The sequence below is a fragment of the Drosophila montana genome, unplaced genomic scaffold, assembly GCF_035044405.1.
Source record: "Drosophila montana isolate Dmon_TW-CO22-7 unplaced genomic scaffold, ASM3504440v1 contig_3733_1, whole genome shotgun sequence".
Classification (NCBI taxonomy): Eukaryota; Metazoa; Arthropoda; class Insecta; order Diptera; family Drosophilidae; genus Drosophila; species Drosophila montana.
The window spans coordinates 1,158,584-1,171,315 of NW_026998620.1; the positions used below are offsets into that span (position 1 = coordinate 1,158,584).

Genomic DNA, 12,732 nt, shown 5'->3' on the forward strand with positions numbered 1-12,732 from the left:
AATTCCATAACATCGATAAATATCGATTCACATGAATTCCGTCTGTGTGTACTAGAAAACTACAAAAGCTTGAGACTTGATATTGCATGAAGACATTCTTCTATGCATAAGCAGAACGCATCTGTAAATATGCTTCGATATCTCCTAATATTTCCATAAGATCGATAAATATCGGCATATAGAATCGATATCGGGATAAGGCACATCGATTCCGTCTGTCTGAACTTGAAAACTACAAGAGCTGGAGACTTGAAAATGAATAAATATAGTCTGTAAATAATCGTCTCTCAATATACTTCGATATCTTCTAATATTTCCATAACATCGATAAATATCGATAAATGCCGTCTGTGTGAACTAGAAAACTACAAGAGCTCCGACTTGTTAATGAATAAAGATATTCCTCTATAACATAAGCGGAATGCATCTCTAAATTTATTTCGATAGTTCCTAATATTTCCATGACATCGATAAATATCGATTTTGTGACAAGGTTTTTTAGGCTTAACTCGATGATTATAAGAGCTAAATACGCAAAACTTTTAATATAGCTTATCGTAAAAGATACAAAAATTAAAAATATTTCACATTTTGGATGCCTATCTCTATTCCTCCTTCCTATACTCCTCTATTCAGACCAAAAAAAAAAAAACGCAAATTTTAAATGTAGAGTCTTGCGCTTTCGTATGAAAAAACTTTTCTTTGCGATATTCATGCTCTGTTATTTTCATAAAGATCGGACTGTAAGCTCCGAAGTTTATCAAGAATTCCTTTCTCATAGAGCAAGGGGAAGAGGAAGCACATTTAGTGCGCAGCTTTTGTTTAGGGTATCTGCTAGTCGGGCACACTCTTGCCAGTTTCTCAATCGATTTGTGAGCACTTAAAAGAAGCCGAGGCAGGAAAAAGGGTTCCCACTTGACAGTCGGATTTGAGCAGGCTTACGCAGCGTATACTTAATACAGGTGTTGACCAGACCCCCAGCCCCGCCCCACCCCACTCCTCGATCCTTTGTGGAAGGAACCCTTTGGCGGCGCCATAGAAACGAGCACAACTCAACTTGGCTTATTTGCGTGTTTATTGGCTTTAGCTTCATTCGTATCACACACAAAAACAACTTGAAAGGTAATTGGATACGAAGCAAAAGAAATGGGAATTCGCTTTTGTTGGGGCACACCTTGAGAGAGAGGCAGCAGCAGTAGTCGCTGAAACAGCAGCTGGCCCCATCGAATTCTAAACACGAAGCCCATAAATTTGCGCCTTTTATTTACATATATTATAGGTCCAAGGCCCAAAAGCCCTGGGCCGGACTTGGCAGCAGGACCCTTCGGTTATTCCACACTTCTAACCATGTTCTCGACAGGCTTTCGCTTCAAAAATTTAACTGAATTTCGTTAAGTCCGTTAACTGACAGCTGAGCTGAGCACGAGCGAGAGTATGCTCGACTAACAATTACCCTGCAAGAACAGCCCGACAAGAAATACTCTACAGGAATTGCCAGAAATTAGATTTACTCTGCACGAGAAGTTCTCTCAAATTCTTATTTATGAAAAATGTTTCCATTTTTTAATGATAGAATTTTCTAATATAATAGGTATATGTCCGTCAATAGGTGAGTTCTATGTGGGCATGCTCGACTAACAATTACCCTGCAAGAAAATCCCTACAGGAATTGCCAGAAAGTAGATTTATTCTGTAGAAGAAAATCTCTCAATATTTCGATTTTTTAATGATAGAATTTTCTAAAATTTTCTAATATAATATATGTCCGTCAATAGGTGAGTTCTATGTGAGCATGCTCGACTAACAATTACCCTACAAGAATTGCCAGAAAGTAGATTTGTTCTGAGTCTCTCAAGGAATTGTTCTATAGAATGTTGTTTTTTTAGACAAGTTCTATATTTTTAATAGATTTTTCTAAAATACCATAATATAACAATGTAACAATAATTAGGCCTTCAGAATATATTTTATTATTTTAATAAATCTTTTATCCCTCAGTCAATCTCTATAAAGACATGATAAAATTAAATAAAATAAAATAAAATAAAATAGACCAAATATCAGAAATGTTGCATGGGGTTTGGATCTTCAGAATATATTGGTCATTTATTGGAATTTATAAAATTGCCTTTAAAACACAAAAACCTTTTTTAACAAAAAACTATATATTCTTAGAAGCTTCTACTACTTCTCACTTAATCTCTTTGAAGATTTCAGAGTAACGAAAATAAAACTTAAATTAAATAGACGAAAAATTACAACTCTTGCATAGGACCTGAAGCTTTAGACTATATTCTGATATATTTATTATATGTAAATAACATTTCCTTTTCTCAGGATTTCAGAGTTACGAAAAAAATAATAGTAATAATCTAAAAGAAAATAAACCAAAAATCAGAAATTCTTGCGTAATCTGTGCAGACCTTCGAAACTATATTTTGATATATTTCAATGGTCTCGAAAAGCGAAGACATTTATTAAAATTAACTCTAAAATAACTCTTTTATTATTCAGTCTAAAATAAAACCAAGATTAGAAGTTTTGCATAAAGAATTCTAGGTTGTTAATATACAAAAAGTCTCATCGCATATATTTGGACATTATTTTCACACCATTTTACTAAACGTTCGGTATGCCAAATTTTAGAGAGGCCAACTATTCCTTGGATCAGACAGTTAGTTAACTAAACTTATAAATAAATAATAATGATAAATAAATAATCTTAGAGTGGAAATCAAGCCGCATTTCCCTCTCTTATGCGGCACAGAGCATGCTTAAAGTGAATTTGGTAAACGGAAAATGTGTTTTTCCTTTTTTCTGTTTTTATTGCGGATTGCTTGCGGGTGGGGTGGAGGGGGGTGGAGGGGGTGGGGCTGGGGTTTGGGTTGGGGTTGGGGTTGGGGTTTCTAGCCCAATAAACAATTTCTGCTGACGCGTGGCCGCAGGGCGTCTGCAAAAGCTAGAAAAATGCTTGGCAGCGGCAGCTTAATTCATTAGCTTGGCACAGGAAACGCTCGCCGGACAGGCGAGAGACGGGGAGAGGGGGGAGGGAACATAGCGCGTCCTGTCCTATACATCCTGCCGATCTGTCAGTCCGACTGTCAGTCTGTCAGTCTGTCATGCTGTCTGCTCCTCTCCTCCCTGCTCCTCTCCTCCCTGCTTTTTATGTCAAACTAATTTCGTTGCTCGTTTAGCTGGTGTTGTTTTAATTTGCTGCAGCTTTGCCCTGTTCCCTCCCCCCCCCCCCTGCCCCTGCCCCTCCTGCCCGCTTTTGGCCACGCCCCAGCTTAAGTTCGTTAGCCCAATTTGAGCAAATATTAATACATGGGCTATAAAGCCGCCGCTGCTTCTAGCTGAAAATGCAAATGGAAATGGGGCGCGTCTCGCCTTTGGCAAAAATTTACAAAATTGAAAATTTTCTTATTCTCGCTGGCACAGTTTTTTTTTATATTTTTTTATTTTTCTCTGCGCCCACATTCATTAGGACATTATTGTGCGGGGCCTCGGCTCTAATATTAGATTATGCGTAGTACGGCAACCAGGAACACAACTGAATGGTAATTCCAGAAATGTGTTTCCCACACTAGAGATGGGCCTCGATTCTGCCTAAACACAATAGCACGAAATAAGGACTAGATGGAAAAAAGGCGAGGTTGAATGTAAGGCTAATAGCAATATCTCTCAGCTTCTTCTTATTCTTATTTCCCCAGCCACACTCTATGGAAAATGCGTTCTTGATTAACTTCGTCTAACTAAACTCCGATTGAAATGAAATTTTTAGGGCTAATAGCAATATCTCTCAGCTTCGTCTTCATTTTCTTTCCCCAGCCACATAATATGGAAAACAAGTTCTTGATTAACTTCGGTATTTAAAGTCCGATTGAAATGAAATTTTCGGGGCTTGATTAAAACATACAAAAATATGTGTATGCCAAAGTTTAAGGCTCCATCTTTTAATAACTATATATCGGGGAAATGGAAGGAAACATCTGAAAAGTAAACTATATCAAAATTAAATACAGTTAATATAGTTAGTACAAGTTTTCTGTATCTAGCTCTTGAAGTCCTTAAGTTATACTTAAAGTACCATATCACAAAATTTATATATGTATATCTAAATACCTATCGATATTATGGATAGGAGAGTCGATGGCCTTAGAAGCTAGCACTCCCTCCTTTAGTTATTATATTATTATTTTTGTATAATAATTGAACACGTAATAAATAAATAATAATATGGATAGGAGAGGACATATCGAAATGAAATCATAAGCTCGCTCTGCGTATGCAATATGAGAATGTATCTGTCTCCAGCTTTTATTTATTTAGTTTATTTATTTTATTTATTTTTTGTTTTATTTTATATTTTATTGTTATTATGGGAACAAGTTTAACTAAACTTCCATGAATATTTACAATACAACTTTTTCTACTTGTTAAGGCTAAATCTAGCTTTAATAGCTTCCAAAATGGACGCTTTCACACAGAGAGAAAAAGATAAATCGAGTCAGATCGACGTGCTGATAGAGAATATATATATATATATATATATTTATTTATTTGTTTTTGAATATATATAGATATGCTTTACGAAGCTTGCCTGTTACATACATTACCCCATAAGCCATTATAGGGCATAACAAAATTATTACAAATAAGTGTAGTCTACTTTTTGGGGCTGGGCTAAAAAGCAGTCGCTGCGTTGCCTCGGCCTGCTTTTTAAGTACATATTTCGTGCTTGCGGGCGCAAATATGGCCCGCGTTCATCTCTGGCACACACACACACACACTCGCACACACACACACACAGACACGCACACACACGCACAGCTGTTAGCTGTCAAGATGTGCGCTTGGACAGTTGTCGAGGCGGCCAGGCGGCGGCATTTAAGCTAATCGGCTTAAAGTATCAGGCCGGGGCACAGGTGACAGGCCAACTTGGCGGGCGCCCTGTGCGTATTGCTAGGAAACGTTGCCGGGATATTGTCCTGGGCATTGTCCTGTTTGAGCACAATTTAATTTGCTGCCTTTCTTCTCTCTCTCTCTCTCTCTCTCTCTCTCTCTCTCTCTTGTCTTTTCTTGCAGTTGCGGAGTTGGGCGCAGCGACAGCCGCGAGTGCACTTTTCCATAACCAGCGGCAGCAGCAGCAGGAGCCACGCCCACAGAGCCAACCGAAAAACAAACAAACAGCAGCCACAGAAAAAATAAAACAAAATGGCGGCTTTCATTGCGAAACAGATGGTTGGAAACCAATTAAGTGCCGTTAAAGGTAAGTCAAAGTCGCGAGCAAACCAGTGTTGCAAAGCCCAAGAAAAAAGAGCTAGTTTTAGTGGTTAAAATTTGACAAAAAAAAAGAGCTAAAACTAAGCATGATAAAGGTTAGTTTGAATGGAAAAAATGGCCAAAAAACAGCTAAAACAAAAAGCTGCTGAATTTTGTCCTTTTTTCTATGCATAACTTTTGTTATTATATAACAGTAACTTAGGAAAAAAAGCTAGATCAAATGGAAAAGTGCGAAAAATTGGCTAAAGCACAGAAGCTGCTGAATTTTTGACTTTTCTATTTATAAATTGTATTTGAATGCCAACATTTTTTGGAGAAAAAAAAGCTATTTCAAGTGGTGAAAAGTGGCCGGAAAATAGAAAAGTCTCTTTGAATATTGGCTTTTTTCAATATGTAACTTGAGTTTTAATATAACCACTGTCAGTAACTTAGCAAAAAAGCTAATTCAAATTGAAAAGTAGAAAAAAATAGCTAAAACACAGAAGCTGCTGAATTCTGGACTTTTTCTATCTATAAATTGTATTTGAATGCCATAAAAATGTAAGATATTTGGAAAAAAAAAGAAGCTATTTCTAATGAAAATAGTGGCCGGAAAATAGACAAAACAAAAAATCCGCTGAGCTTTGGCTTTTTTCTATATATAACTCAAGTTTTAATATAACCAAGCTGTTAGTTACTTTGAATCAAAGCTAGTTCGCATGGAAAAAGTGGTCAAAAAATAAATATAACTTTATTTTCGAAATAGAAAAAAGCTAGTTATAATAGGGAAAAATTAAAGAAGCCTTTGTATTTGTGCCTATTTCTTTAAATAACTTTTATTGTCAAATAGAAATACGGCTTGTTTTAATAGATAAAATGGAGGAAAATAGCTAAATCAGAGAAGCTTTTGAATTTAGGCCTTTTTCTTCTATCACTTTTTTGCTGAATATAGCCAAAATGTTATTAACATTAAAAAAAATACTTTTTTTAAATATATTTGGAAGCAGTAAAATGTCTTATATAAAAATGCAAAATAAAAATGAACTAAAAATTTTATAAAATGTGAAGGTAGCCAAAATCAGCATTAAAAATGATTTGTTTAGCTTAAATAATTATTAAACAAAGCTCAATTTGACAACTTTTGTGCTTAGTTTTAGTTCTATAAATTGCCTAAGTTTTTTATATTTTAGTATTAATAATTAACTTAATACAAAACACTAGCTAAACAACTAAAATTTTTTTAAATAAAAGCCAGAATTTCCACGAAATATAAGCCGCAAAAAAAAGCTAGAACTGGCAAAATATGCACCCATTCCCAGCGCCTAGGAAGTTATCTTATGCGAATATGCTCATGCATATATGCCGCACTCACACACACACACACACACACACACACACACACACACACACATGCATATATGTATACACATATACACATGTATGTGTGCATGTATTTTTGGCATGCGCAATCGATAAACATACATAATTCATTTTCAAGCTGCTGCACAGCGCAGCAGAAGGAGGCAAATTCAAGTAACTGCCGCACATGAAAGTGGCCAACGCTTTTAGCTGCCAGCCCCAACCCCCCCTCTCCCCTCTTCTCACTCCCCCTCACCCTAGCTAGTTGCTGTTGTTGTTATTGTTTAATCGCTGGCTGTGCAATCGCTTGGAAAATCATTGAATGCTTTCAAAAACGTGGCGCTAGAATATTTTATTTAAAACGCTTATCAGCCGGCAGCATGCGACATGCCACACTGCGGCAAGTGGCAAGTGGCAAGTGGCAAGCATTTACATAGGCACTATGTAGCCGCGGCTAGTATGTATCTATATATATATATATATGTATGGGAGTATCTTTAGGTGTGGCTCGCACAGATGCTGCCCCAAGGCCCGACCCGGCCCCAGCCCGACCCCAGCCCCGGCCCCAGCTGGCAGCCGCGTCCTCTTATCGAGGCGCAGAAATTCTGCACGAATGCGTCGTCAAGTGGCTTCTAACAAATTGATACAGTTAATTGCGTAGATTGATGCTAAATTTACAGCACTTGGAGCGACGGCTTGGCACAGACCTAATACCACTTACAAGCGGCAGCTGGCGGCAGCTCAATCATTGGGAACCACCACCAACCTGCCACAGGCACTCGCCACTAACCACTTGCCGCATGCCACATGCCACTTGCCACTTGCCACTTGTCAAGCTGTCCGCTGCGGTTGTCCGCCAGTTGGCGTTGCGTTGATAGACTGACCGAAAACACGAAAATGCCATTAGCATGAGCATAAAAATTGAGAAATCAAATCGAAATACTATTTTCATATATAAAAGTATATATTACAATATAATGCCATATATACGTAATATAATGCCACATTAAATCCGTGCAATGTGCCGCACACGTTTTCCAATTACCCAAATACAAAACTGCAGATACTTTGCCCCACTTTTCGATCTTTTTGCCAGGGTAGCCACTCAAAAATTCGCATAAAACTGAGACAAATGTGCGAAAAATTACATAAAAAGCAAGTCAAAGTGCTCGAGTCAATGTTGACTGACTACGAGCTACCCTGTAAGCAGCAGCGCAACAAGCAAACGTTTTCGTTTTCCCTGTAAGTTATTGACCAAGTCTTCTGTCCTTGTATTGCGATAGTTAGGAAGTTATCGGAACTTCAAGGTTAAGTATCGATATTTATCGATTGCCAAATATGATGTATCTAGCCCGATAATCTTCGGATGGAGCTGAAAACCCAGGCGGAAGAATGATATTTATCGAGTTTTCTAAGCCACGAAATGCTCAAAATATTCTTGGTCTTAAACAAGCCAGAACACAGGTTTAATATCGATATTTATCGATTGCCAAACGCGGAGTCTCTCGAATATAGATATTTATAAATTTTTCTAAGCCCCATATCTATCTATAATCTGCTAAAATCTTCGAATCTTAAAACAAATTATTGATCCTGCCAAATTTAGTATATTTAGCCTTGTTATCTTCTGGATAAGTATCTTCTGCATGAATATCGATATTTATCGATGTTTTTAAGCCTTACAATCTACGAAATAAACAACATTCTCTTGCCCATGTCAAATTCGGTGTTTCTAGTCCAATAATCTCCTGGATTCAAAGAAGCTGTATATCGATATTTATCGATTTTAGTCTTTAAGATCTATATTCATGAGCTTGTCGAATATTGTATCTCTAACCTTTTAGTTAGTTTACTCAACATAAACAAAAAACATCGCTATTTATCGTGGTTTCTAAGCTTTATGATCTCCAGCTAAACGATATATTTTTGATCCTGACAAATTTTGTGTATTTTCATAATCTTTGAGATGAGCAACACCTCAATATCGATATTTATTGATGTATATATCCTATGATCTTGGAGGAATGTGCACAAATAAGCTACACTCAAAACTGATATTTATCGATAAACTTGTCAATAGTCTCTTAAATCTTAATGCCAAATAAACAGTTACTGGCAATCGATATTTATCGATTTGAAGAAAAGGAATCCGCGCATGGTATGCAGCTGCTCCTCTTTAGTTTGTATAGTATCTGGAATTGACTCGGCCTTCCATCCTGCTCAAGGATATATTTTCTTTATGGCGTCGCAAATGCCTTGCTACGCCCGTTACATGCACCATTTTTAACGCATTTTCAATTGTGTAATAAAAATAAAGAGCAAATCGTAAAATACTTTGGCCAATAACTGGAAAACTGCAAAACAGAAAACTGTACGACTGCAATGGCACATTGTTTAGGAATTTAACTTTGGAGTTTGCAAATCTGTAACACAGAAGTGAAAATGAGGTTCAGAGAGGGGGGGGAGGGAATGGCAGCTAATGCGTTTCCATTGTCGACTCGCCGCGCTGAATCGGAAAATTTATTTGAGCTGCTGTCGTGTTAGCCTTTATTACTATTGCCTGTCTTATGCGAGAATAATATATGGATACAATATATATATATATATGGATTTGCCGCACTTGTCGGGAGGGAGAGTCCGGTAATAAATGTTTCGAACGTGCAGACAGTCAGCGCATGAATTATGGCGCACAATTAACTTAAAGTATTTCCAAAGAAACTATTTTTCAATATATATTAATAATTATGTTTAGGCCAAAAGCGAGCCTTGCCCTCTTCTAACTCCTTCGCAGCTTTAACTAGTTGCGAATTATAAGCGCCAGAATGAAAATGTTAAAAATTATGTTTATGCCAAAGCGAACTGTTTTTTATGGCGATTTCAATAAGCTCCCATTCTTGTCCTCTTCTTACTCCTTTGCAGCTTTAACTTGTTGCGAATTATAAGCTCAAACTATTTATGGCTATTTCAATAAGCTCCCATCCTTGTCCTCTTCTAACTCCTTCGCTTTAACTTGTTGAGAATCTTAAGCTCAAAGTATTTATGGCTATTTCAATATGCTCCCATCCTTGCCCTCTTCTAACTCCTTCGCAGCCTTAACTTGTTGCGAATTATAAGCTCAAACTCTTTAACTTCTGACTCTAATTCAATTTAATTTCTTCTCTTTTTACAGGTAAGCGTTTTGTTTGTGAAACTAGCCCGAATTTCCACTAAGTGCGTAAGTTGTTATTTACCTCTCACAAAGAGCTTCACATATTTATAAATAAGTTTATATCAAATACCATATCGAACATTTTAACATATTCGGCACAAATTGCGTTTATAATTTGAGCTTGTCTTTCAGTTTTGAATGGAGCAACAGAAACATTTTTGATTGATTGGCCGCAAACGCATGTACAAAAAGAAAAGCGATTTGAAAATGATTAGAAATTTTTTTAGACTCGTTCAAAATTGAAATTAATTGAACCCAAAATACTAACATACATAACTAATAATATTTAACTTGTAAGTCTAGCGTTGCACTTGAACAAAATATACACTTTCTTTGTTTTTTGTTCGAACTCACACACACACAAGCACACACACACACACACACACACATCATTTAGCTGCCATTAGCTAGAATCCCCCGGCATAAATCCATTTGATAACTACGTATTCGTATATAATATAACTTGATTGTACTCTATTTAAGCTTAAGTGCACACACAAATCATAAAAGAGCCCCCGTTAACCAGACAAGTATATCAAATAATAATATGTACATATTTGTACGCGCCTCCTCAGTTCCTATTCACAGCCGAACTTTACCTCATTGTAAAACACACACACACACACACACACACACCAAACACAAGAGCTTGACAAACACCCGAAACACCAGAAACAGCAAAATACTCAAAATACTCAAAATACTCACACTCTCGCAACGCCCTCAAAACGATACCCAAGTGCACAGCAATCCTTAGAAATTTTCATGCACTTCACACAAACAACAAAAAGATGAAGAAGAAAAAAACAAATAATAAAATATACAACAATGCCGCCCACGACCACGCCCACGCCCAACACAGCTGCCTTTATAAGAAAAATATAAAGAATGTGAAAAACATACACAATTCAATTTCTTCTATTACAATATCTTCCTGCCTACCCTCGATACGATTATGTCCTTCCTTTCTTCCTTTTTGTTGTCACTTTTCGGTTAATGCTACTTCTTATTTTGCCCACACTGATATTGACGAGAATGTCACGCAGTGCGACGCCCACAAAGTAAAACACAAACGGAAATTCGATACTTGCATTGATTATTCATTCTTTGAACACTGAAACACACTTGATATGCCTTTTCCAACACACACACGCTAGTTATCGATAGCTAAATTGAGTATTCATCGATTTCTGAACACTGAAACACTCGAAATACATTTATTGATTATCGATTGATTTATTTCTTTCAACTTTCCAACACTGAAACATCCTTTAACAATACTACTTTTTGAACACACACATGCTAGTTATCGATAGCTATATTGAGAATTCATCGATTCGTTTAACTTTCCGACACTGGAACACTCGAAATACACACGCATAACTTACGATAGGTACAAGGCATTTATCGATCGTTTTTTACTTCTTCCAACTTTCCAACACTGAAACATCCTTTAACAATACTACTTAATATACCTTGCCCAACACTCACACAACTATTTCAACTCCTCTCTTGTTCTCTCTCTCTCGCTCGCTCCCTCGCTCTCACATATTTGTCCAACTTTCCAACACTGAAAAATCCTTTAACAATACTACTTAATATACCTTGCCCAACACTCACACAACTATTTCAACTCCTCTCTTGTTCTCTCTCTCTCCCTCGCTCCCTCGCTCACACATATTTGTCCAACTTTCCAACACTGAAACATCCTTTAACAATACTACTTAATATACCTTGCCCAACACTCACACAACTATTTCAACTCCTCTCTTGTTCTCTCTCTCTCTCCCTCGCTCCCTCGCTCACACATATTTGTCCAACTTTCCAACACTGAAACATCCTTTAACAATACTACTTAATATACCTTGCCCAACACTCACACAACTATTTCAACTCCTCTCTTGTTCTCTCTCTCTCGCTCGCTCCCTCACTCACACATATTTGTCCAACTTTCCAACACTAAAACATCCTTTAACAATACCACTTAATATACCCTGCCCAACACTCACACAACTATTTTACTCGCTTTCTATCAGCTATAATGCATTTTTCAACTACTCTCTTGTTCTCTCTCTCTCTCTCACTCACTCTCTCGCTCTCTCTCTCTCTCTCGCTCTCTTTCTCTGTGATATATACTCCACTTTAATCGCATTTCCTCACGAATCGCCTAACGCATTTATCATAAAAGCGTAGCCAACTACTAACTATACTTTCTCTATATATACTATATACTTACAAACAAAAGAAAAACGTATTCGAGTGGCGTATTAATGGAAACTTTACCTTTACTCTCCCCCCTTGCAAAACCCGCGACAACACACGCTAAACAGATGCTGCAGGCGGTAATACCTATCTAAAATTAAATACAATATATAATATATATAATCTCGTTTCTCTTTGCATTTCCTATTCAACTTTTGTATGACCTACACGCATTTTTAATTCGATTCGATTCTTGCGAAATTCCAAATTCGAGCCATCCGTACAAATCGTACTCAATATTAGATATATCTATATATGTATATATATATATATAAACATACTCTGATTGGGCTTTGTGGCCTTTTAGTTTTTACTTAACGAACTCATAATTATTTCTTACTTAATATAGTTATTTTACTTGCTGCACCCTTTCCCCTCTCCAAAACCAAACTCAGCAAAAGTTTGCTAACAGCAGAAAAAAAAAAGGATATGAAAGAGCTTTTAGTTCCGTTAAATATCCATAAGCAAAAGTTTTGCGTGCGAAGCTTTTGCTGTCAACATGAAATTGAATCAAACTTTAAGCCGAAACTAACTTGAAGAAATTAAAACAGAAATTGCGCTCGACAAAAACCAAATTTTGCATTTGAACTTTAGTTTTATTTGAATTTAATTAAAAACCAAAATTCTCTTCTCCTTATTCC

At 36.8% G+C, this 12,732-nt stretch overlaps 1 protein-coding gene across 8 annotated transcripts in view; it reads left to right on the forward strand.

The window, feature by feature from the left end:
• cpx (complexin) overlaps positions 1 to 12,732 on the forward strand; it is a 43,655-nt gene that overhangs the window by 4,257 nt on the left and 26,666 nt on the right. For 5 of the 8 annotated variants that reach the window (XR_010437458.1, XR_010437457.1, XR_010437459.1 and 2 more), the window contains exons 3-4: positions 5,086 to 5,269; positions 12,160 to 12,171. Coding sequence is in view for 2 of the 8 variants with exons in the window: in XM_064693246.1 (XP_064549316.1) it covers positions 5,215 to 5,269; positions 12,160 to 12,171 (67 nt within the window). In the remaining 6 variants the exon portion in view is untranslated. The remainder of the gene's footprint in view (positions 1 to 5,085; positions 5,270 to 12,159; positions 12,172 to 12,732) is intronic. The other 3 variants (XR_010437461.1, XR_010437462.1, XM_064693247.1) reach the window with 1 other exon arrangement.